The sequence below is a fragment of the Zingiber officinale genome, chromosome 3B (assembly GCF_018446385.1).
Source record: "Zingiber officinale cultivar Zhangliang chromosome 3B, Zo_v1.1, whole genome shotgun sequence".
Lineage (NCBI taxonomy): Eukaryota > Viridiplantae > Streptophyta > Magnoliopsida > Zingiberales > Zingiberaceae > Zingiber > Zingiber officinale.
The window spans coordinates 111,249,083-111,276,200 of record NC_055991.1 but is presented as its reverse complement, the minus strand read 5'-3'; the positions used below and the strand labels follow the sequence as shown (position 1 = coordinate 111,276,200).

General features: G+C 41.8%; 1 protein-coding gene across 8 annotated transcripts; it reads left to right on the top strand.

The window, feature by feature from the left end:
• Positions 1–22,536, top strand: LOC121967299. Of its 8 annotated transcripts, none has more exons than XM_042517437.1 (7): positions 14–218; positions 317–491; positions 1,560–1,619; positions 8,072–8,155; positions 18,535–18,594; positions 19,352–19,421; positions 19,585–19,883. In XM_042517437.1, the coding sequence occupies exons 1-7, from the start codon at positions 79–81 to the stop codon at positions 19,593–19,595; spliced, it is 600 nt and encodes a 199-aa protein (XP_042373371.1). In that variant the 5' UTR covers positions 14–78; the 3' UTR covers positions 19,596–19,883. The 8 variants fall into 8 exon arrangements, 7 of the variants coding, with proteins under 7 accessions (XP_042373371.1, XP_042373368.1, XP_042373369.1 ...); XM_042517434.1 differs by having other exon boundaries at positions 306–491; XM_042517435.1 differs by lacking the exon at positions 19,352–19,421 and having other exon boundaries at positions 306–491.
• Positions 22,537–27,118: the final 4,582 nt, after the last annotated feature.

The following is a 27,118-nucleotide window of genomic DNA, read 5'->3' as shown; positions in this document are numbered from 1 at the left end:
TGTTACTATGCCCTAACCATATGAAAGCGCCGATCCCTTCCTCCCTCTTGCTCTTTGTCGCCGAGATCTCACTGCCGCATGCCTTCTCACCCGAGCCCCATTCTCATCTTCTTCACTCGTGCCCTAGCCTCCATCTCTTCTCAACGGCATCGACTACCAAGCCTCAATCCGGCCATTGTTCTTACATCCCTAGCCGCGGATACTCGCCGGAAAACCAGGTACACGAGCTACCTCTTCACCGTGCCCTAGCCATCACTCTTCCTCTTCCCGATTTCCACTTCATCTCTGGCGCAAATTCATCACAGCTCTTTACCAGAATAGCCCCAATCAAAGCCGCTAGCCGTAGCAAGCTCCCTATTCCGCCTTCACCCGACGTTGCTACCCTTTCAACCGATCATCCGTCGGCCACATATCTCGAGCCCCATCACCAATGCCGCACGCCGTTACAGAGGTTGTCTCGCAACCGGGAGTTAGCCTTCATCGAAGCTGAGGTAAGTGTATTGAAGTATGTATGAATCAGAATTTGGGGCAAGTCTTGCAAGGTTTGGATTAGTTGGATTTGGTTTCATACTCTATATTAGGTTGGTAACGCTTAATTGATTCTTGGCCTTCATAGCTCCAACCAACACAGATTTAGAGCCATTTGTGGATCCAACCAGCATTGTTTGTGGGTGATCCATAGCTTGAGCCACGTACTGGCAGCAACAATCCCTCGGCTATGGGTTATTAGGAGAGCTTCACTTCTACCTGCTATTATGGATGGAATTGCTTCTATAAGTAATTGTGGATCAAACTAGGGTAAGTTGTGTATTAGTTTTACATAGTTGAATTTAGTTTTACATTGGATTTGTAGATGACATGATTAAACCTCATCAGATCATGTGGATGAACCATGTAGGTTGGGTTTATGATGCTTGATATGTTGATCTGAGTGATTATTGGATGGATGAGTGGATTTATAAGGGTTTATGATGGGATTTGCTTAGTGATTAATTGTTGAGAATTAAAGAATTGATTGGTGGATTAAGGATGAGTTTATCATCTATTTAGATAATGATCATTCGATTAAGGTTTTTCCTCTATTAGTTTGGACTTTGGGTTTAGCTAAGTGTTGTAAGGGTTGATCCTGTGTTAGAAATTGGAATTTAGGAATTTATTCATGAGTTATATTAGTTGTCAGATTGCTAGTTAGCAGTTGATCTCGTGGATAAATTATGTATGTTGGATTCATAATGGTTAATTGGTGAATGATTTATATAGGTGGATGCATGATTATTATTAGCATATTATAGAATTGGTTGTTTATTGATGATTGATGCCAGGATTGGATTGTAAATGAATTAATGGATTCATGTTAGGTTGAGAAACTCAAGGATTAAATGATTGGATTAATTGGTGATTTATGTGTAAACCTAACTTAATTAGGTTGTAGTATAATTAAGGTTGATTGGGGGATTACTCAAGGATCATGTTTGATTAGCGTTACCCTAATTAGAATAGGGATTCTATTTGGTTATTTACTTCCTATGTAATTAGTTAAATAGACTATATGATCGCAGGACTTTGTTTCGGGACTAGCATCTCGATGTCGGATTTCGGGACACGATCGACAGATAAAGGCGGGTATTTCTTGCTTTATCCCTTTAGTATTTTGATCCTAGTGCATGATCTTTATGTTCATATAGTTGTTGTATCTATCTTGACTCCACTCTTATTTTTCCTGCGTTTGATACTTCTACTCAATCTTTGAGCTACTCGTTTCTGTATCTATACAGTCTCTCGTTGCTATCGATGATATTTAGCAGATACTATATTACTAGGTATCAGATACCAGATACCAAATGCCAGACATTAGATATTAGGTATTGGATATATAGACACCTGATACTATGTTTACATGCTTTGGATGCTGTTTATTTACACACCTTACTGAGCATGCTGGCTTCATGTAGCATACCTATTTCTGTTTATATATATATGATGACTGTTGCATTGTTCGCATCATGTCATTGCATGCCTTACCGACGACCCTGTCTCCCTTGTGGTTGAGGCGGTCGTTGGCCTGGGCCGCACGCTCAGCCATTCATGGGTAGTGGTAGCTTGGAGCATTCCGCATGTCCTGTCGTGCCCCCACTCACACACTCATGGGTAGTGATTGCTGGAGTCGCGGGCAGCAGGGACCCCCGTCGCAGACGTAGCTATTCAGCTACTATGCACCTGTCCATCCGGTCACTCGAGAGTAGTGGCGGCCTTTGGGTGGTTCAGTTGTCATCGATCCGGCCTCTCGATCAACAGGGGTCATGGTGCATAGAGGTGGACGGGGTGACCATCCGTACATACGCTATTATTATTATATCTGTTGATACTGCTGTTTCTTATGCTACTGTTGTTTATTTATGTTGTTATGCTTACATAGGTTGAGATTTATACCTGTGATATGTGTTTAGTCACTAACTTACTTACTGTTGACATGTATATACCTCACATGATACCATGTAGTTATGAGCAGTACTATAGCAGGACTTTGCTACACTTTACCTTTTACTACTAGCCTAGGATATGGTTTCTGGTATGGACACTTATTATGTTATCACTGTAGTATCTGCTATTTCCATACGAGACTGTATACCTTTGCATCTGTAGTTTGTTTTACAATACTCATGCACTATCTATCTATTACCCGCTGAGTCTTTATACTCACCACCCTGTATATTGGTAATTTCACCAGGTAGCAGGTAAAAGATTTATGGAGTCGCCTGGATATCCTGTCCGCCAGTTCCACGTCACATTCGAGGACAACCTTACAATTTTGGTATTTCTTACGCTATTTGTATTTTGGGCTTTGTACTTGTTTATGTATTTGTGTTCTCTTGTATTTGGTTTGATATTATTGTGTCAAGCCGAGCCGGCTCGCAGTTAGTTACCTTATGTTTTGTGATCGTTGTTTGTGATTTCCGCTGTGTTGATTTTAGTACAGCCGTGTGGGCTGATTCATATATTTATATAACTGCGTGGTTGTGTTTATTTCTGTTCCAGCCGAGTGGGCTGGTTATATAACTGCGTGGTTGTGTAGATATATTCCAGCCGTATGTGGCTGATGTATATTATATGTATATATACCTCAGATTGTCACCCATATAGGGGAGATGCTGTCGAAATTTTTCGGTAAGGACTCCTTTGGGGGCGTGACAATTTATTGGTATCAGAGCTTCAGGTTTATGAGGCCTATTTTCGTTTGGTTTTTTTTTCGTGATTTGGTTTCTCGATGTGACTTTTCGGGTTTTGGGACCAGGCAGCGACAGGATTCTCCAAGCTATAGGAGGTATGTTTGCATATTGTTATCTTACATTTTTGTTAGTGCACGCATAGTTGTTATGTTAGTTATGTTATGTATCAGTATGCTTTTGTTAGTACCTGTCCAGTTGTCTGTGGCATACATCAAATGTGTTGGGTCAATCACTGATCCCGGTTGACCCTACTAGAGGTCAAGGAATACAGTCTCATAGGACTTCTTTTACCATACCACTAGTGTTATTAATTTCTGTTACCACTAGTTTAGTAGTGGTTAGTATCTGCTAAATATCATATTGTTTCGGTTCATGGAGAACCAATTTCCTCGTATTGCTTTGGTTCATAGAGAATCAATTTACCCTTATTGACTTGGGTAGTAGAGGATTGATTTATCCTAGTTGGTTTGGTTCGTAGAGGACCAATTTACTCTTGTTGCGCTTAGTAGAGGATCCTAGTTGGTTCGGTTAGTAGAGGACCGATGTACCCTTGTCGACTTGCTTAGTAGGGTTGATTTACTCTGTTGGTTTGATTAGTAGAGGGTCGACTTATTCTAGTTGCTTTAGCCTATAGAGGTTCGATTTATCGTTGTTGACTTGGTCAGTAGAGGATTGATCCATTCTTATGTTCTTAGTTCGGTCAGTAGTTCAGTCAGTTGGAGACCGACTCACTCTATTTTATAGAGATTCTGATCCTTGGGTTATGTGTGCTGGTTAGATAACCTAAAAGTTACATTTGAGTTCATGACTTGTACAGACGAAGAATTGACTGAGTTAGCTGCATACCATTGCTGGCTTGACTAGTTTGTAGAGGATTGATGTATCCTATTCTATGGAGACTTTGACCATGGACTGTATGTACCTAGTAGGATGACCTTGAGGGTACATTTGGATAGATGACCCCCACTGACGTGGAAAAGTGTGGAGCTAGTTGCTTAACACTTACGAGATACTTTATATCTGTGGGAGGTTAGGTGTGATCCTGAGTCACTTCTTATCTGGGAGGAGTTTTTGTAGGAAAACACCTCGATATGGATTTGTGATACATCCGGGTGACACCCGAAGTATAGGGACTTAGAGCGTTTCTATTGGTTGAATGACATGAAAAAGACATCGCGGACTTTGTAGTTTGATGTCTAGTATGTCAGCAAGTGGAGGCTGAACATCGGAGGTTAGTAAGATTATTTCAGTAGATTCGGATACTGGAATGGAGTTGAGCGCAAGTTATAATAGACTTTATTGTGGGATTACCAAGACACAAAGAGGATACGAAGCTTTGGGAAATCAGTGGTTGGTTGATGAATTTGCTCTCTAGCTATTGATTTGTAGGATGGATTTTTTAGATCGAGTAGCAGGATTATATGATAGAGAGATTACTGAACCTCAGGGTATATCTCTGAGTATTGATTTGAATGGAGATTCATGATTCACATCACGATAGTGGCAGATTTTACAGTAGACCATGAGTATAGAATTCTATTTTAGAACCGCTTTACATCTTTAGATAGATGAACAGACTGAGGGCTTAATGTGGATGTTAGAGGATTGGTTGATACTAGGTGTTGTGGATTTTGGAGATGATTGATTTACTCATAGTTGGCTAGACAACAGTGTGAGAGTAGCGGAAGCAGGATGCGCTCATAACCCACAGAGTCATACCTTGCAGTTAGAGGTTTGTTTAGGATATTTGGATGAAGCTGTATATGAGTATGTTGTTTGGTTGTTACTCTTAGATGAGGATCTCTGAGTTGAACAGTAAATTTGGGGACCAAATTTTTATTAGTAGGGGAGAATGTAAAATACAGCACCCAAATAATATTTAAATAATAAGGTTATTGGATAAATAATCTTATTGGATTTTTCAGGAATTTTTGGAAATTTTCTGAGAATTTTTCGGAGTCCGTTTGGCGTAGTTTAAGGGGATTAATTATGGGTTGTGAGAAAACCTCTTTAGAATACCCAAATGTGGGAGTTGATTGAGAAATGTACTTAGGATTTAATTAAGCAAACCTAAGTATATAAATCTTATTGTTACTATGCCCTAACCATATGAAAGCGTCGATCCCTTCCTCCCTCTTGCTCTTTGTCGCCGAGATCTCACTGTCGCACGCCTTCTCACCCGAGCCCCATTCTCATCTTCTTCACTCGTGCCCTAGCCTCCATCTCTTCTCACCGGCGTCGACTGCCAAGCCTCAATCCGGCCATTGTTCTTACATCCCTAGCCGCGGATACTCGCCAGAAAACCAGGTACACGAGCTACCTCTTCACCGTGCCCTAGCCGTCACTCTTCCTCTTCCCGATTTCCACTTCATCTCTGGCGCAGATTCATCACAGCTCTTTACCGAAATCACCCTAATCAAAGCCGCCAGCCGTAGCAAGCTCCCTATTCCGCCTTCACCCGACGTTGCTGCCCTTTCAACCGATCATCCGTCGGCCACATATCTCGAGCCCCATCACCAATGACGCACGCTGTTACAGAGGTTGTCTCGCAACCGGGAGTTAGCCTTCATCGGAGCTGAGGTAAGTGTATTGAATTATGTATGAATCAGAATTTGGGGCAAGTCTTGCAAGGTTTGGATTAGTTGGATTTGGTTTCATACTCTATATTAGGTTGGTAACACTTAATTGATTCTTGGCCTTCATAGCTCCAACCAACACAGATTTAGAGCCATTTGTGGATCCAACCAGCATTGTTTGTGGGTGATCCATAGCTTGAGCCACGTACTGGTAGGAACAATCCCTCGGCTGTGGGTTATTAGGAGAGCTTCACTTCTACCTGCTATTATGGATGGAATTGCTTCTATAAGTAATTGTGGATCAAACTAGGGTAAGTTGTGTATTAGTTTTACATAGTTGAATTTAGTTTTACATTGGATTTGTAGATGACATGATTAAACCTCATCGGATCATGTGGATGAACCATGTAGGTTGGGTTTATGATGCTTGATATGTTGATCTGAGTGATTATTGGATGGATGAGTGGATTTATAAGGGTTTATGATGGGATTTGCTTAGTGATTAATTGTTGAGAATTAAAGAATTGATTGGTGGATTAAGGATGAGTTTATCATCTATTTAGATAATGATCATTCGATTAAGGTTTTTCCTCTATTAGTTTGGACTTTGGGTTTAGCTAAGTGTTGCATGGGTTGATCCTGTGTTAGAAATTGGAATTTAGGAATTTATTCATGAGTTATATTAGTTGTCAGATTGCTAGTTAGCAGTTGATCTCGTGGATAAATTATGTATGTTGGATTCATAATGGTTAATTGGTGAATGATTTATATAGGTGGATGCATGATTATTATTAGCATATTATAGAATTGGTTTTTTATTGATGATTGATGCCAGGATTGGATTGTAAATGAATTAATGGATTCATGTTAGATTGAGAAACTCAAGGATTAAATGATTGGATTAATTGGTGATTTATGTGTAAACCTAACTTAATTAGGTTATAGTATAATTAAGGTTGATTTGGGGATTACTCAAGGATCATGTTTGATTAGCGTCACCCTAATTAGAATAGGGATTCTGTTTGGTTATTTACTTCCTATGTAATTAGCTAAATAGACTATGTGATCGCAGGACTTTGTTTCGGGACGAGCATCTCGATGTCGGATTTTGGGACACGATCGACAGATAAAGGCGGGTATTTCTTGCTTTATCCCTTTAGTATTTTGATCCTAGTGCATAAGCTTTATGTTCATATAGTTGCTGTATCTATCTTGACTCCACTCTTATTTTTCCTGCGTTTGATACTTCTACTCAATCTTTGAGCTACTCGTTTCTGTATCTATACAGTCTCTCGTTGCTATCGATCATATTTAGTAGATACTATATTACTAGGTATCAGATACCAGATACCAGATACCAAATGCCAGACATTAGATATGAGGTATTGGATACATAGACACCTGATACCATGTTTACATGCTTTGGATGCTGTTTATTTACACACCTTACTGAGCATGCTGGCTCCATGTAGCATACCTGTTTCTGTTTATATATATATGATAACTGTTGCATTGTTCGCATCATGTCATTGCATGCATTGCCGACGACCCTGTCTCCCTTGTGGTTGAGGCGGTCGTTGGCCTGGGTCGTACATTCGGCCACTCATGGGTAGTGGTAGCTTGGAGCGTGCCGCATGTCCTGTCGTGCCCTCACTCGCACACTCATGGGTATTGATTGCTGGAGTCGCAGGCAGCAGGGACCCCCGTCGCAGACGTAGCTATTCAGCTACTATGCACCTGTCCATCCGGTCACTCGAGAGTAGTGGCGGCCTTTGGGTGGTACAGTTGTCATCGATCCGGCCTCTCGACCATACAAGGGTCATGGTGCAGAGAGGTGGGCGGGGTGACCATCCGTACATACGCTGTTATTATTATATCTGCTGATACTGCTGTTTCTTATGCTACAGTTGCTAGATTATGCTGCTGTTGTTTATTTATGTTGTTATGCTTACATAGGTTGAGATTTATACCTGTGATATGTGTTTAGTCACTAACTTACTTACTGTTGACATGTATATACCTCACATGATACCATGTAGTTATGAGCAGTACTATAGCAGGACTTTGCTACACTTTACCTTTTACTACTAGCCTAGGATATGGTTTCAGGTATGTACACATATTATGTTATCACTGTAGTATCTGCTATTTCCATACGAGACTCTATACCTTTGCATCTGTAGTTTGTTTTACTATACTCATTCACTATCTATCTATTACCCGCTGAGTCTTTATACTCACCACCCCGTATATTGGTAATTTCACCAGTTAGCAGGTAAAATATTTATGGAGTCGCCTGGAGATCCTGTCCGCCAGTTCCACGTCACATTCGAGGACAACCTTACAATTTTGGTATTTCTCACGCTATTTGTATTTTGGGCTTTGTACTTGTTTATGTATTTGTGTTCTCTTGTATTTGGTTTGATATTATTGTGTCAAGTCGAGCCGGCTCGCAGTTAGTTACCTTATGTTTTGTGATCGTTGTTTGTGATTTCCGCTGTGTTGATTTTAGTACAGCCGTGTGGGCTGATTCATATATTTATATAACTGCGTGGTTGTGTTTATTTCTGTTCCAGCCGAGTGGGCTGGTTATATAACTGCGTGGTTGTGTAGATATATTCCAGCCGTATGTGGCTGATGTATATTGTATGTATGTATGCCTCAGATTGTCACCCATACAGGGGAGATGCTGTCGAAATTTTTCAGTAAGGACTCCTTTGGGGGCGTGACACTTGCGATCCCTTATTTCTTTGATCCTGAAAATATGTGTGCATTCTCCTAAGTCCTTCATATCCAATTTCTTGGACAACCATACCCTTACTTCCGACAACACTTTGATATTGTTTCCAACTAACAAAATGTCATCTACGTATAGTACAAGAAATACCACCACGTTTCCGTTACACTTCTTGTATACACAAGACTCATCTGGACACTGAATAAATCCATATGATTGGATTACTTCATTAAATCGGATGTTCCAAGATCTTGAAGCTTGCTTCAGTCCATAAATCGACCGATTGAGCTTACACACTAGATGCTCTTTGCCATTTGCAATAAATCCCTCTAGTTGCTTCATATGGATATTTTCTTCAAGTCTTCCGTTAAGGAAAGCTGTCTTGACATCCATTTGCCAAAACTCATAATCCATATGAGTGATAATAGATAAGAGTATTCGGACAGACTTAAGCATGGCCACCGGCGAAAAAGTTTCCTCATAATCGATTCCCTTTTTCTGAGTGTACCCCTTCACAACAAGCCTTGCTTTGAAGGTTTCTACCTTCCCATCTGTCCCTCTTTTCCTTTTGTAGATCCACTTATATCTAACATCTTTTACACCATTTGGTGGTTCTACAAGCTCCTAGGCCTTATTAGAATACATAGATTTTATTTCAGAATTCATCGCTCTTTGCCAAGACACTGCATCGTTATCTTGGAGTGCTTCGTCATATGTCTGGGGATCATGTTCATGTTCACCAGGGATCAAGTCCGAAGACTCTCTCAAAAACATGAATCTCTCAGGTTACCTCACAACCCTCCCACTACTACGAGGCACTGCCTATAACTGTGCATCATTTGTAACACGTGTTGTAGTTTCTTGTGATATTTCATCTTGTATTGTTGGTACTAGACTAGACGTGTCCTCTCTAATTTCTGCTAGAACAATTTCACTCATGGGCTTATGGTTTATTACATAATCTTCCTCTAAAAATCGAGTATTGGTGCTAACAATAATCTTCTGATTTTTAGGATTATAAAACAAACTACCTTTCGTTCCCTTAGGATATCCTACAAACAGACAAACTTCTGTACGTGATTCCAACTTGTCAGTATCTCCCTTCAGCACATGTGTTGGACTACCCCATATCCGAATATGACTCAGACTAGGCTTACGCTCATTCTATAATTCCATGGGAGTAGAGGGTACTAATTTAGAAGGTACCATATTCAGAATGTACACTGCTGTTTCCAGAGCATATCCCCAAAATGAATCTCGTAATTCTGAATAACTCATCATCAATCTATCCATTTCCATAAGAGTCATATTCCTTCGTTCTATCACACCATTCTGTTGGTGTGTACCAAGTGCAGACAATTGGGATTGAATCCCAACCTCTGATAAGTAATTCCTAAACTCTCCAAAGAGGTATTCGCCACCACGATAAGACCATAGTGTCTTGATACTTTTACCATGACGTTTCTCCACATCAGCCTTGTACTCTTTGAACTTATCAAAGTATTCAAACTTGCAGCACATCAAGTAAATGTACTCATATCTCGAATAGTCATCTATGAAAGCGACAAAGTATTCAAAACCACCTCTTGCCTGGATAGACATAGGACCACACAAATCAGAATGAACAGTTCTAACACATCTTTGGCTCTATACCCCTTGGCCTTAAAAGGTCTCTTGGTCATTTTACCTGACAAGCAAGATTTGCAGGTTGGAAAGTTTTCCAACACTAATGAATCCAAGAGTCCATTGGCTATTAGCCTTTGAATCCTACTCAAGTTAATATGACCATGCCTTAGATGCCAAAGATATGTTTTATTTATTTCCGAAGGTTCCTTTCTCTTATTAGAATTAGAAGATGTGTTATTAATTTCCATTTGTTTCTTTGTGGGAGTAATTGGATTTAGAGTATACAAATTGCCTACTAATGTACCAGAACAGATAATAACTCTATTTTTCTTGACAACCACTTTGTCATCAAAAGAAACAGCATATCCATCCAGAAATAGTTTAGAAACCGAAATTAAATTCTTTCTAAAACTTAGTACATAAAGATAATTTTTTAAAATCAAAGTTCTATTCCTATCGAATGATAAGTAGAGGTCTCCCACTACAACAGCCGCCACTTTCGTAGCATTGCCCATGTAGACCGTTATCTCTCACTCATATAGTCGTCAGGTTTCCTGGAACCCCTAGAATGTATTGCAGACATGATCAGTGACTCCTGTATCTACACACCAGGTACTGGCAGATAACACCGCTAAACATGTTTCAACTACTAGAGAATAAGATATACCTTTATTGTTCAATTTCCTACGAGGACAGTCCGCCTTCCAATGTCCAGACTGCTTGCAGATGAAGCACTTTCCCTTTGGCTTATTCACTCCAGCTTTAGGTCTAGTACCTAGAGATCTATTCAGCTTCTTTGCTAAGTCAACATGTTTCTTCTTCTTCATGCCTTTCGACTTAGAAGTAGAAACATTTTCAGCAAAGTGAATCTGAGAACTATGATGAAATATACCTTCTGCTACCTGAAGTTCTATCAGAAGTTCCACTAATGTATAAGCCCTTTTGTTCATGTTATAGTTTAGGCGGTGTAACGACCCGGCCCCTCGGCCCCTTGGGCGGCCCAACTCGCAGCCCATTTGGCAGCCCAACTCGCAGCCCATTTGGCCGCCCCTTGGCGGTCCCTTGGGCGGCCCAACTGGAGACCCATTTGGCGACCCCTTGGCGGTCCCTTGGACGTCCAAACTGGCGGCCCAACTGGCGACCCCTTATGTCGTCAACCGACGACCCTTGGTCGTGCCGTTACTCACTAGGTCTTTCCACCCCTGGCTAGTGGATTTTTACCTTTCCCAGGTTTCGAACTCTAGACCTCCAGGTTAAGTACTAGAGTTTATGAATTCTGGTAGCCAAGTGAGCGCGCTCCTAAATAATTTCCTGGTTTCGAACTCTAGACCTCCATTACTGGTTTGTGTCCCTTCAGTTGGAGAAGATCACACACTCCTAAATAATTTCCTATAACCATCCACAAAGGAACTTTGATCTAGTGATCTGTAAACAAACTCATCCGTTGTGGAGGGAGGCACTCAGAGCCAACACATAAGTTTGTTGCATCACTTACAAACCAGTAATGGGGACCGTGGAATTTATTTACTAATCTCTCTCCCACTTAGATATTTAAGATAAGGAATTTTAACCATGCAAGCACACATCACACACATCACGGTAAATAAAAGCAATAAATATGGAAATTAATTTTCTAACTATTATGGTTTCTTCCATCATTGTCCTTCGTGTGCTGCCAACCCTAGCTGCTGCCATCTTTAGCCACCGCAATCGGGTCTAGTCGTCGCATCTATCTTGCTTCTTATTCCGCTGCACCTCTGGTTCTCAAATAGTACCATGCCTCGCAAGGATACGATCCGCGACAAAAATAGAATTTTACATTTATCGATCATATATTCCACTAGGGAATACACATGTAATCTAGATCGAAACAAAAATATAAAATCCTAAAACTAATACAGCTCCTGCTGTATTTAATACATATAATCATACACACACATAAAATGCCTTTGACATGTCCAAGGGTTCAATCACACACAATCACTATAAGCCATAATAGTTGGAGCCTGCAACCACAGAGTTAGCATATCCTACTATTATCCTGCCTAAATTATGTATGACATGTGCATAATTAAACTACAAACCAAACACACAGAGGCAAACCCTTGCTCTGATACCAATTGTTGGTTGCTACTCAAAATATTGTACCGGTTCCACTGTACAAAAATTTTATACAAGTCTTGGACCTTTCTTAACAACCTATTGTGTTCTTTAGAAATTAAATTTTGGAATCACAAACAGAACTTAACATTATTGATTCTAAATTCAACTTATCTATTCTTAGAGGTTTAGACTTGGATCGCAAATGATACTTAACATTATTAATCCAAATCCACCCATGTTACAAATTCGATTAAATATTTATTTTAGAGATCGGCTTCCAGGTTAAACATGGTGAGGCACTAGGCCTTCTTGGGTATGGGATCATCCACCACTTCCTAGACAAAGCCTTTCAACGAAATTCAATATTTAATCTCCTTATAGTAACCCTAGGTCTAACCACTAAGAATAATCGAATCACAAGATCAAAAAAAAAGAAACACAAAATCGAATCATAAATCTGAAACCTAGAATCATTAGCCTCTTGTGTTTGGTATTTCAAGATCTAAACAAAAGAATAAACTAGTTATGATGCGGAAACTAATAACTAGTTACACCTTTTGTAGATTATAGACCTCACGATCTTCTGTCGTATTCCTCTTCTTATCTCGGGCGTTGTGTGGGCGATGATCTACCAAGATGAGAATCCACCCAAACCTCCTTCTTCTCCTTGCAAGTTTCGACCACCAACTCTTCTTCAAGGGAAGCTTACTTTCTCTTCTTCTTCTCCACAAGCAACCGGCCACCAAGATGAAGTAAGACCTCCAAGTGCTTCCGGCCTCAACAAAAGGAGAATAGAAAAAGAAGAGAGGAGAGGGCCGACCACCACCAAGGAAAGGAGAGGAGAGAAATAATAGATGTGTTCTAAAGGTGAGGCACCTCTACCCTCTCTTTTATATTCCTTGGTCTTGGCAAATAAGGAAAGTTTTAGACATAATTAAAACTTCCTTATTTTCCTTGCCAATAAAAGGAAAATTTAATTAAAAAATTTCCTTTTATTCTTTTAATGGTTGGCCCCTACATGTCCTCCAAATATGGAAAGTTTTAAACACAAAATTAAAACTTCCTAATTTGTTTTCGGAAATTTTTAAAATAAAAATTTCTCTTTTAAAATTCCCTTCATGGTTGGTTATAAAAGGAAACTTTTATAAATTAAAATCTCTCTATTAAAACATGTGGATGATTACAAAAAGAAAAGTTTTCTCCAAAATTAAAATCTTCCTTTTAACTACAAATAAGGAAAGATATCAAATCTTTCTCTTAATGTAACAACCACCCTTCTTACTACTACTACTCTCTAAGGATGACCGTTACTTAACTACTAACTCTACTTAACCGGTATGATTAAAATCCTTGAAGAAACCCTACCGAAAAATTTCGACAGAGTCTCCCCTGTGCCGGTGACCATAATCATTAATACATAACATAATATACACAGCCACTGGCGGCTGGAACACATATCAAACACACAAAAGGAATAACATCACCACGCAGTTTAATGAAATCAAATCATGCAAGTAATGAATAGCGGAAACAAAATAAAAACATACAATTAACTAACAGCGGAAGACTAAATGACTCATCTAATACATTCTTAATAAATTTTTAAACTAAGTCCCAAGGCTACCATAGTCCTGGCATCACACACCATCCGCGCCACCTTGTCGCCTTCCTTGCTAAATCTTCTCTTTTCCTTTATCTGCAGTAAGAGGAAGTGTAGTCTATAAGCAAAATTTGCTTAGTAAGCGCTATCTAACTCACAAAATCACGAATGTGCATATATACGAAAAGAACTAGAAACTATATGCTCTAAAAAGAAATAAAGCATAAACATAACTGCTCATGTCAAACTAATAGCAAAGAAAAGCTAAGAAATCTACTCATGTAATTCTAATAGTTAATCATGCTGCTCATCTAATAGGTAAACATGAAAACTACTCATCTACTAAATAAACATGGTAGAATAAGGAACTAAACTTACTGATTTTCAGAACCATATGAAACTTATTTCATTTGTTCTAACTTAATCTTTAATACTTTATGTTTATGTAAAACTCATTTTACTTGTTCAAAAACTTATACTTATAATACTTCAAAATAATAATCAACTTCTTCTTGGGCCCAGGCATAGTACCATCTTATGCGCGTTCCCTAATAGGTTGGGGTAGCGAGCCACCAATCCTAAAAGAGCAGACCTCGGTCTACCAGGGCCAAGACCTCGGAATTGGACACCTGGATTTGTTTAACGACTACCTCGGAAGTCGGGTACTAGCCTCTTCTTAAAAGTAAAATACTTTTAATCTTAATTACTTCTTCTTTAAATGCCTCGGCATTTTAATAGGCACCTTGTGTGCCAAAAATTCCTAAAGTCTTGACTTTGGGATCTACTTAAGGCCTCGGCCTTTTCTTTCTTTTCTTTATCTTTCTTATACTTTTCTTAAACCCAAAATACTGTTAGGGTATCTTTCGGATGCATCTATGAATGAAATTAACTATGTAACACATAATCATGCATAGAATACAAAGGAAATCTGCACATACAATAGTTATAAAAAATCTGCACTAATTCTTAACAGAAATCTGCATACTAGCTTAATAAAAATCTGCATACTAACTTAACAGAAATCTGCATACTAGCTTAATAAAAATCTGCATACTAAGCTTATATAAAATCTGCATGCTAAGCTTATCTAAAATCTGCACTTAATGAAATCTGTATTTAATGAAAGAAATCTGCACTTAAAATTTTGCACGCTAAGCTAACAGTCAAATATTTGCAATGCAAGCTCTAAAACTAGTACACTACAATAATTAGTATGAACCTAACAAATCTGATTCATTCTACAGCTTATAAGAAAAATCTGATTTAAAACCAAAATGATTGCTCACAAAAATCTGCATTAAAACAAATGAATGCTTACACATCTGCGTTAACTAAGATAACTGCATATGAAAACTGCATTATAAACCATGATGATATTTATCTTTTCTTCTTCAGACTTGGTCTTTACTTTACTTATAACTTCTCATGAATCCCTAAAAGGATTAGATAGAACACTATATGTACATATGAATTCTAGAGTCGCATAGAACGAGTTCACTTCGTTAAGACTTGCTGTGAATGGCATCTAACTGTACATGCTGTTCGATAACAAGGAAATCAAAGATTTGCATACATTAATTTAGACCATTCAAGCTCACTGATTTGCGAGGGAAAACTAATCCTAGGTGCTTAGATTAAGGGTTGTACGTGCCACCTTATAGCACCAAAAGAAATGAACTTGTTGAAGCTTTAACTTCTATAAAACCTGCCCTTAGAGGTTCAATAATAATGGCTTTATAAAATCTATATAAAACCTATGAAAACTTATTCCTTTAAAGAGCAATAAAAATCTTCAAGCATGTTACAACATGATCTAAAAAGAACTAGATGCTAAAAGGAAACTAAAATTCTGCCTGTTCCAAAGTCATGAAAGGAAGACTAAATCCCTAGCAACAATTCTATACAGCATGATCCCAAACATGAAAGGAAACTAAAGCTCTATCAATTCCTCAATTTTGTACTGCAAGTTCCAAAACAAAGGAAAAATCTAAACTAAGATGCTTCCCAATGCCACTAAACTGCATGCTCCGAGTTAAACGATTTCATGTTCTTCCTTGAACCTCACGGCAGCAAACAAAATCCCTAAACATGCTTCACAGCAAAACTCGAACAAACAAGGAAACACCAAAACAAAAACCCTTCTATCTTCTTTATGTGATTCACGGTAGAAAAACAAAACCAACCATCCTTAACAACATGCTACGAAATCATGGAAAACAAGAATCCGATCAAAAACACAAACCACCTACAATTTATCCCAAAGCTTTCGGAAAAGAAAGGAACAATCGGAGCTATCCTACTGCAGGCGAGTAGCAACTTACCTTCGTTTCCTTGACTCACAGCCGAAGGAGGAACCTTCTAGTGCTTCTAGGGTTCGGGCAACTTGAGATTTCTGACCTCCTCTTGTGCTCACCGACCCTCCTCGACGAAAGGATCACGACGGTGAAGAACCACCCCGAGTTAGCCACCCGCCGACCGCCGGAATCGTGCCCTAGCCGCGGCTTGTTTCTGCCCGAGCTGCCTTTGTCGCGCGAGAGAGGAAGGGATCGGGAGGGAAAAGGATTAGGTTTAGGTCACGGGAAAATTAAGCCTTAAATTCTCCTCTTTTATAATCTCCATATTCTGTTAACTTGTTAAATAAATTTTCTTACCTTTTCTAAACAAAACCGACGACTGGATCACTTGGTGGGCTGCGTTCTGCTTAAAGCCCAACTCGTGGGTTCGAATCCCAGCTGCAACCCTTTTATTTCCTATTATTTTACTGTTCTTAACTTCTACTTAAATATATATCGCTCCATATATATTTAACAAAATTTGCTTAGCTCGGTTGGTTGGCTGACTTTGGTTAGAGTCTAGTTCGGTCCGAGATCTTGGGTTCAAAACCCGACCTTAACACTTTTTTATATATATTTTTTTTAAACTTCTTTCTCTTGGTAAAAATACCAAACGAACTCCAAAAATTACATAAAATTACTCTAAAAATTTCTAAAAATCTCTAGAATTTTTCTATAGCATTTCTAGATTTTAATAAGGTCTTTTAGGATTCCAAATCATAAAATTTGGGGTGTTACACTTAATCCTTTGTAGAAACTATAAAAGGAAAATTTTAATTTTAAAACTTTCATTTAAATCATGGCTTCCACATAAGGAAAGATTTTAAAATTAAAATCCCTTTTATTTTTTATTGTGGTCTGCCACCTTCTTGGGCTCCAATCTAGGGTCGGCCACCTACCTGAACCCATCTCTCCTTGGTTTGGCCGGCCCTAGCTTGGGCTACAAGCTAGGCTTGGCCGGCCACCTTAAGGTGGGTAGGAAGTTGGGATTAGGTGGGTATAAGACTTTATAAATAAGAGGCTACAACATGGACCGAGAGGAGGAATTGGTTTTAGTCTCCCGATGAACTTGAGCTTCCCGTGTTCGCCCCGAACACCCAGCTCGAGTTCATCAATAATAACTCATACCACTAAAGAGTTATTATTGAACTTGTGAGATACGGCAAAATAAAATAGCCTATAATGATTTAAAAGAATTTTTGGACATTTTTCTGAATTTATTTGGAGGATTTATGACAGTGTTTAAAGGGATAATGTGAATCACCCTTTGAGGGGCTGGTTAGGGAGTTAATTAGGTGGAGAAATTAAACCCTACCTATATAAATAGGAAGCTACAGTGCCCGAGCCCTAAAGGCTACCTCATTCCCTTCTCATTCTCTTCGTGTCCACTCCGCCGATAACCCCCGATTTCCCCTCGAGTTCACTTTATCCGCCGACGGGAACCAGCACCGACGCACCTCCCCGGTCGATCGCCGGTGCCTAGTCGCAGATCGAGTCTCCGAGCTTCTCAACTCCTTAACGCGGGGCCGCGACAGTGGAGCTTCTCCGGGGTGTATCCTCGCATCGAGCTGATTCCGTCGGGTGCTTGTCGCCGGCTGTGAGGATCTCTGCCATTGAGGTAAGTGGAGTTATGGAATGGCTCGATTAGGGTTTTGAGACTATAGTTTCATGATTTGAGGTTAGATTGGGATGTGGCGTTGATTGGGGTGTTGTCCCGGCAGTGTCACGCGGTGAGGAGTTTGGCCAGGACTCTCCAGCAGCAAACGGACACCGGTGGACTTCCTCAGCAGTGGGATTTCCGGCCGTGAGTCACTAGTGACTTGCTGTGAAGGGCTCGAATCTACTTCCAGCAGCTATTCTTCCTCCGGGAATCTATAGGTAAGGTTTACTCCACTGTAGGTGTTAGGATTGCAGGTTTAAATGTGGGTTTCAGATTGGATTTGATACTGAGTATGTATTGATTGGGGTGTTTGTGATGTGTATAGCGCTGTAAAGAACTTGGTTGGTCGATTTGTGGCAGTAAATAGCTCCACTGTACTGTGGCGATTTCATTTTTGGACAGCGGCTAGCAGAAGTGATTTAGTTGCTCTAAGGTAAGGTAGACATCTATTAAAGCTTATCTTGTGGTTGTTCAGTACTATTAGGGGCTAAAACCATGATTTGCAATCCTGATGATGATAGACTAAAACTAGGGTTTGCGATTGGTTTTGGGTAGATCCATGTGGCTTCATTTGGTTAATGAATGGAACTAGGATTAAAGGCGTTTGTCTTGTAGAGTAATGTAGTTAATTAGTTCCATATGTATTCAATTAAAATTGATACGTTGACACAGGACTTTGATCGGGACGAGTGTCGCGACGAGATTGGCGTTGGATTCAGCCTACACTTAGAGGTGGGTACTTCTACTTGTTTCTTTAGTTTTTGTTCTTGGTGCATGAGTAGCCCAGATAAAGTAGAGTTTTATCTTGACTCCACTCATTTTACTTCTTGTGCTTGATACTTTATCCACTCAATCTTCGAGATGCTCACTTTCGTATCTATACAGTCTTCCGTTGTTATCCTGGATAACTAGCAGATACTATATGTCATGTTTACCTGTTTGACTACTGTTTATTTATGCTTAGTATTGAGCATGCGGATCCATGTAGCATACCTGATTATTGTATATATGATGACTGTTGCATTATTCGCATCATGTCATGCATGCATCGCCGATGACCTTGGCTCCCTTGTGGTTGAGACGGTCATTGGTCAAAGCCACACGCTCGGCCACTCATGGGTAGTGGCGGCTGGAGCGTGTCGCTTGTCCTGCCGCGCTGCACTCGGTCACTCATGGGTAGTGGCGGCTGGAGTTGTGAGCCGCAGGGACCCTATTGCTACGTAGCTTTATAGCTACAAAGCGAACTGTCCACTCGGTCACTCGAGAGTAGTGACGGCTGGAGTGTCGTACAGTTGTCATCGATCCGGCCTCTCGACCATACAGGGGTCGTGGTGCAGAGAGGTGGGCGGGGTGACCATCCGTGCATACGTTGGTTCTATTATACCTGTTTCTGTTGTTATATGTCTACTTATGCTGTTCTGATACTACATGTTTGTTTTGTATGCTTGGACACTGTTTTCTTTGACAGTATACTTTACATGTGATCTAGGTGATTATGAGTAGTACTCTAGCAGTTTACATTACCTCAGACATTATACTAGCTTCGGATATAGTATCAGGTATGGATGTATATACTTTGTTTTACACAGTAGTATCTGCTATTTATCTTCCCAAGACTGTATCCTGTTGTACTCTTAGTTCTTTATGATACTCATGCACTGTCTATTCTATTACCCGCTGAGTCTTTATACTCACCACCCCGTATTTTGGTAATTTCACTAGGTGGTCGATAGATGATACCAGTACATCAGAGGAGGTTCCCGACTGCCGGTCCCACGTCACTTTCGAGGACGGTTTTATGATTTTGGTTTTCATTTTTATTGTGAGTTAAACCTTTGAATTTAGCATTGTAATAATTGGATTGTGGACTTGTCATTTTGTATTTGGTTGTTTTGTCGGGGAGTTAAGCCGGGCCGGCTCGCGGTGAGTTTTTGTTACTTTATCTTTGTTATTCTTGTTTTCCGCTGTGTTTGACTTTACAGCCGTGTGGGCTGCATATTATCTGCGTGGTTGTGATTTAATTTGTATATGTATTATCTGTTGGTGATGTATACTGGTTGTATTTGTCACTGCTACAGGGGAGGTGCTGTCCGATTTTCGTCGGACAACCTTACTCTCGGGGCGTGACAATTTATTGGTATCAGAGCCACAGGTTTACGATGTCAGATTTTGTACGTTTCAGATTTTTCGTGATTTTATTCCTCGAAGTGACTTTTTGGGATTTGGGACCAAGCGGCGGCGGAACACCTCCAAGTTATAGGCAGTAAGTTTTATAAGTACGAACTTATATTGTTTGTAGTACTTATTAGTGGCTTACACCAGGTATGAGACGTGGTCGAGCGGTAGCCGGTTCTCGTCGTGGTCCGGGACGACCACGGAAACAACCCATGGAGGCTGAGGAACCAGAACCAGTGACTCAGGAGGCAAATTCTTCTAGGGATCCCACTGATGTTGAGACGGTTAGTCGAGGACAGACCCATCAGACTCCTAGAGATCAGGGACGTCAGCCTCAGGAGATCCCTTCAGTCATACCATCTGGTAGAGATCGAGAATTTCAGCCTCAGGGGATTCCCTCCGGGATACCATCAGCATTTCCTACTCCTGCTACTACTGATTGGATGAGGGACAGAGCTCGGATACCGTTGCTGGCGAGGTCCGTCAAGGACAGATTCACTTTATATTTGGGCGGAGCAGATCCTTGGGCTGCTCGAAGCTGGTTGAAGAACTTAGAGAGCACCTTTGGGTACCAGAGTTGCACGGACGAGGAGAAAGTGGAACTGGCAGCGTATCATCTCCGGGATCAGGCGGTCACATGGTGGGACATGCAGAAGACGATCTTTGGAGAGCAGCGCATCACATGGGCGATGTTCCGAGACGCGTTTGAGCGGCAATATTTCCCAGCGACCTTCTGTCTAGCTCGACGCCAGGAATTTCTGAATCTCAAGCAGGGCGACCGGTCAGTGATGGAGTACAACGCTGAATTCTGTAGGTTGGCAGAATTTTGTCCTCACTTATTGGCACAAGATTATGATCGTATGCAGCAGTTCACTCAGGGTCTTGCAGCATACATTCGGATCCGGATGTCAGGATTTCCAGGTGGTTCCTATCGGGAGGTTCTAGATCGAGCACTATTCATAGAGATGACTCAACAGCAGGTAAATCAGGAGAAAGGCTATGATAAGCAGTCATCACAAAAGAGAGGGAACAAAAGTCAGAGTTCACAGGCTACCACGGGAGGATCCTCTCGGCCGCAGAAGTCAGGGCGGACGTCTGATGGAACATCTCGTCCTCCTCAACATGATTGGAAGAAAGATAGATCTGGATCCAGATGTTACCAGTGTGTCTCCAAGAGCCATACCAAATTTCATTGCCCCTTGGATCACCCCATTTGTTATTATTGCAAACAACCAGGGCATGAGAGTCGGGATTGTACGTTGAAGGCACAGTTGGAGGCTACTAAGGGTACATCTCGGGGGGGCAACCCTCACAGACACGACCACAGAAAGGATCACAGAAGAGTCAGGGTGCTCCACGTCAGCAGCGACCACCGTCTTCTCAGGGACAGATATATCATGTGCAGGGTCAGGAACCAGCCACTACACAGTATTCTGCCACAGTGTCTTCTCATCAGGCATTTCCAGCACAGCAGGATTTTCATCCGCATCAACCTTACTCAGCATATCGGCAGCAGCCTCAGTCTCAGTATCAGCAGCCGGTTCTCGCACCTACGATGCCAGCGCAGACCACTTCGGAGATACCACAGCCGAGCTCAGAGGTGGGTCGTGTTTATGCTGTTACACGGGAGGAGGCACAGCGGGCTGAGGGATCGGTTTTCCGAGGTATTATTTCAGTTTATACAGTTACTGCAGATTTATTGATAGATACTGGTAGTTCTCATTCATTCATATCTCGAGTATTTCTGGGTAAAATCGGGAGATTGCCTAGTCGTCGGACACACGAGCTGACAGTATCTCTACCATCTGGCGAGGTACTAAGTATTAGTCTGGAAGTCAAAGGTTGTCCTTTAGACTTCAATGGTCAGGCTATTACGGTGGATCTGCAGGTATTAGAGATGGTGGAGTTTGATATTATATTAGGCATGGATTGGTTGGCCATGAACCATGCCACAGTCGATTGCGGAGCTAGAGTAGTCACTTTCCGACCTCCCGGTCTACCGTCTTGGGTATTCTTTGGAACCATAAGTGATGGGATAGCAGTCATATCAGCAATGCAAGCGAGGAGATTGTTGGCACAGGGTTGTCAGGGATATTTGCTATCCATGGTTAAAGCTGGTTCAGATGTATTACCACAGCTCTCGGATGTTGCTATCGTCCGAGAATTTCCAGATGTGTTCCCTGACGAACTCCCCGGTTTGCCTCCTAAAAGGCAAGTCGAGTTTACGATTGAGTTGGTTCCGGGAACCGCACCGGTATCCAAGACCCCTTATCGCATGGCACCAAAGGAGTTAGAGGAGCTGAAGGTTCAGTTACAGGAGTTGTTGGACAGAGGATTTATCCGTCCTAGTGTTTCTCCGTGGGGAGCACCAGTACTCTTCGTTAAGAAGAAAGACGGATCACTGAGGTTATGTATTGATTACCGACAATTGAATGCGGTTACTATCAAGAACAAATATCCACTGCCACGTATAGAAGATTTATTTGATCAGCTGAAGGATACCTGTGTATATTCAAAGATTGATTTGGGCTCAGGCTATCATCAGCTCAGGGTTGGAGATGCGGATATTCCGAAGACAGCATTTCGCACTCGTTATGGTCATTACGAGTTCTTGGTAATGCCATTTGGGCTTACCAATGCTCCAGCAGTGTTTATGGATCTGATGAACAGAGTGTTCCTTGAGTACTTAGATCAGTTCGTCATTGTGTTCATCGACGATATTCTGATATATTCCCGATCTGAGGAGGAGCACAGGCGACATCTTCGCATAGTTTTGGAGACGCTTCGGCGAGAACACCTCTATGCGAAGTTTAGTAAATGCGCCTTTTGGCTACCTTCGGTGGGTTTTCTTGGACATGTTGTCTCCAGCAGAGGTATATCTGTTGATCCACAGAAGATTGAGGCCATCACTGGTTGGGAGCAGCCGAAGACCGTACAGGAGATTCGTAGTTTTTTGGGATTAGCTGGGTATTATCGGAGATTTGTTGAGGGCTTTTCCAGCATAGCCTTACCATTGACACGATTGACCCGGAAGGGAGAGAAGTTCAGCTGGACAGAATCTTGTGAGCAAAGCTTCCAAGAGCTCAAACGGAGACTAGTTACGGCACCAGTGTTAGTACTTCCTTCTGGCATGGATGGATTTGTACTTTTCACGGATGCATCATATCAGGGACTGGGTGCCGTACTTATGCAGCGCGATCGTGTGGTGTCATATGCCTCACGTCAGCTGAAAGATCATGAGAGGAACTATCCAGTTCATGATTTGGAGTTGGCAGCTATCATCTTCGCACTGAAGATTTGGCGACATCATTTATATGGGATCACCTTTGAGATTTATACCGATCATAAAAGTCTCAAATATCTGTTTACCCAGAAGGAATTGAATTTACGACAGCGAAGATGGATGGAATTCTTGAAAGACTATGACTGCACAATTAACTATCACCCGGGGAAAGCCAACGTGGTGGCTGATGCTTTGAGCAGGAAATCCCGTGGAGTTTTGGCATGTCATCGAGTGATGGTTACAAAGTTGATACAGAGTTTCTCTGAGTTGGGGTTGATGGAACAAGCACAGACAGAGCGAGGCTTGCTAGTCACCATGGTTGCCCAGTCACCTATAGTGGAGCGTATCAAGGAGGCTCAGGCTACAGATCAGCATCTGCAGTTTTTACGTAGCAGAGTTACCTCAGGACAGCAGACAGAGTTTTCTTGTGATGATAGTGGAATCCTGTATTTCCGTGGCAGATTATGTGTCCCTGAGTCACATCCTGTCCAGGAGGACTTACTACGGGAAGCACATCGATCTAGATTTGCGATTCATCCAGGAGGTACTCGCATGTATAGGGATCTGAAACGATCATACTGGTGGAATGGTATGAAGAAGGATATTGCGACATTTGTGGCGCAGTGTTTAGTTTGTCAGCAGATTAAGGCAGAGCATTAGAGACCAGCTGGGTTACTGCAGAAGATAGAAATACCAGAATGGAAATGGGAGCATATCATGATGGACTTTGTGGTAGGACTACCCCGGACCCGGAAGGGTCATGATGCGATTTGGGTAATCGTTGATCGGTTAACCAAATCTGCACACTTCTTACCGATCCGTCGGACGGATTCGCTGGATCGATTGGCAGAGTTGTACTGCAGAGAGATCACCAGATTGCATGGTATACCTCTGAGTATTATATCAGATAGAGATCCACGATTTACCTCTCGATTTTGGCGGAGTCTCTAGCAGGCCATGGGTACGGAACTCCGTTTTAGCACTGCATTTCACCCTCAGACGGATGGGCAGTCGGAGCGGACTATTCAGACATTGGAGGATCTATTGAGATCTTGTGTCATGGACTTCGGCGGTAGCTGGGAGGATCACTTGCACTTAGTGGAGTTTGCATACAATAACAGTTATCACTCAGCGATTCAGATGGCACCATTCGAGGCATTATATGGCAGAGCATGTAGATCTCCTACTTTATGGGACGAGGTTGGAGAATCATCAGTCTTGGGACCTTAGCGTATTTAGCGAGATGCAGAGTTGGTTGGCACCATTAGACGCAGAATGACAGAAGCCCAGGACCGACAGAAAAGCTACGCGGATCAGAGACGGAGACCTTTGGAGTTCTCTGTGGATGATCACGTGTTCCTGCGAGTGTCTCCTACCAAGGGAGTGAGGAGGTTTGGGTTAAAAGGGAAGTTAGCTCCTCGTTACATCGGACCTTTTCAGATACTTGAGCGGATCGGGGAGGTAGCATATCGACTGGCGCTGCCGCCTTCACTTGCTGGGGTGCATGATGTATTTCACGTGTCTATGTTGAGGAAATATGTGCCACACCCTACACATATTTTGACAGATGTCTCGATCACCCTTCAGCCAGATGTAACGTATGAGGAGGTTCCAGTGCGGATATTAGATTGCAAGGAACGTCAGCTGCGAAACAAGACAATCCGATTAGTCAAGGTTGGTTGGGGGCATCATTCAGATGACGAGGCAACCTGGGAGCTGGAGGATGAGATCCGAGCGCGGTACCCACAGTTGTTTGATGAAGGTATGTAAGTTATTTCATATGATGATTGACTTCGCATGTCGTTTGTCGTTTATTGCATTTACGTCATAAAATTTGGGGACCAAATTCTTATAAGAGGGGAAGAATGTGAGATACGGCAAAATAAAATAGCCTATAATGATTTAAAAGAATTTTTGGACATTTTTCTGAATTTATTTGGAGGATTTATGACAGTGTTTAAAGGGATAATGTGAATCACCCTTTGAGGGGCTGGCTAGGGAGTTAATTAGGTGGAGAAATTAAACCCTACCTATATAAATAGGAAGCTACAGTGCCCGAGCCCTAAAGGCTACCTCATTCCCTTCTCATTCTCTTCGTGTCCACTCCGCCGATAACCCCCGATTTCCCCTCGAGTTCACTTTATCCGCCGACGGGAACCAGCACCGACGCACCTCCCCGGTCGATCGCCGGTGCCTAGTCGCAGATCGAGTCTCCGAGCTTCTCAACTCCTTAACGCGGGGCCGCGACAGTGGAGCTTCTCCGGGGTGTAGCCTCGCATCGAGCTGATTCTGTCGGGTGCTTGTCGCCGGCTGTGAGGATCTCTGCCATTGAGGTAAGTGGAGTTATGGAATGGCTCGATTAGGGTTTTGAGACTATAGTTTTGTGATTTGAGGTTAGATTGGGATGTGGCGTTGATTGGGGTGTTGTCCCGGCAGTGTCACGCGGTGAGGAGTTTGGCCAGGACTCTCCAGCAGCAAACGGACACCGGTGGACTTCCTCAGCAGTGGGATTTCCGGCCGTGAGTCACTAGTGACTTGCTGTGAAGGGCTCGAATCTACTTCCAGCAGCTATTCTTCCTCCGGGAATCTATAGGTAAGGTTTACTCCACTGTAGGTGTTAGGATTGCAGGTTTAAATGTGGGTTTCAGATTGGATTTGATACTGAGTATGTATTGATTGGGGTGTTTGTGATGTGTATAGCGCTGTAAAGAACTTGGTTGGTCGATTTGTGGCAGTAAACAGCTCCACTGTACTGTGGCGATTTCATTTTTGGACAGCGGCTAGCAGAAGTGATTTAGTTGCTCTAAGGTAAGGTAGACATCTATTAAAGCTTATCTTGTGGTTGTTCAGTACTATTAGGGGCTAAAACCATGATTTGCAATCCTGATGATGATAGACTAAAACTAGGGTTTGCGATTGGTTTTGGGTAGATCCATGTGGCTTCATTTGGTTAATGAATGGAACTAGGATTAAAGGCGTTTGTCTTGTAGAGTAATGTAGTTAATTAGTTCCATATTTATTCAATTAAAATTGATACGTTGACACAGGACTTTGATCGGGACGAGTGTCGCGACGAGATTGGCGTTGGATTCAGCCTACACTTAGAGGCGGGTACTTCTACTTGTTTCTTTAGTTTTTGTTCTTGGTGCATGAGTAGCCTAGATAAAGTAGAGTTTTATCTTGACTCCACTCATTTTACTTCTTGTGCTTGATACTTTATCCACTCAATCTTCGAGATGCTCACTTTCGTATCTATACAGTCTTCCGTTGTTATCCTGGATAACTAGCAGATACTATATGCCATGTTTACCTGTTTGACTACTGTTTATTTATGCTTAGTATTGAGCATGCGGATCCATGTAGCATACCTGATTATTGTATATATGATGACTATTGCATTATTCGCATCATGTCATGCATGCATCGCCGATGACCTTGGCTCCCTTGTGGTTGAGACGGTCATTGGTCAAAGTCGCACGCTCGGCCACTCATGGGTAGTGGCGGCTGGAGCGTGCCGCTTATCCTGTCGCGCTGCACTCGGTCACTCATGGGTAGTGGCGGCTGGAGTTGTGAGCCGCAGGGACCCTATTGCTATGTAGCTATATAGCTACTATGCGAACTGTCCACTCGGTCACTCGAGAGTAGTGACGGCTGGAGTGTTGTACAGTCGTCATCGATCCGGCCTCTCGACCATACAGGGGTCGTGGTGCAGAGAGGTGGGCGGGGTGACCATCCGTGCATACGTTGGTTCTATTATACCTGTTTCTGTTGTTATATGTCTACTTATGCTGTTCTGAT

Coding starts and splice junctions, on each gene's coding strand:
- LOC121967299 (XM_042517433.1), top strand. CDS start 20,187: ATGAGACGTGGTCGAGCGGTAGCCGGTTCTCGTCGTGGTCCGGGACGA.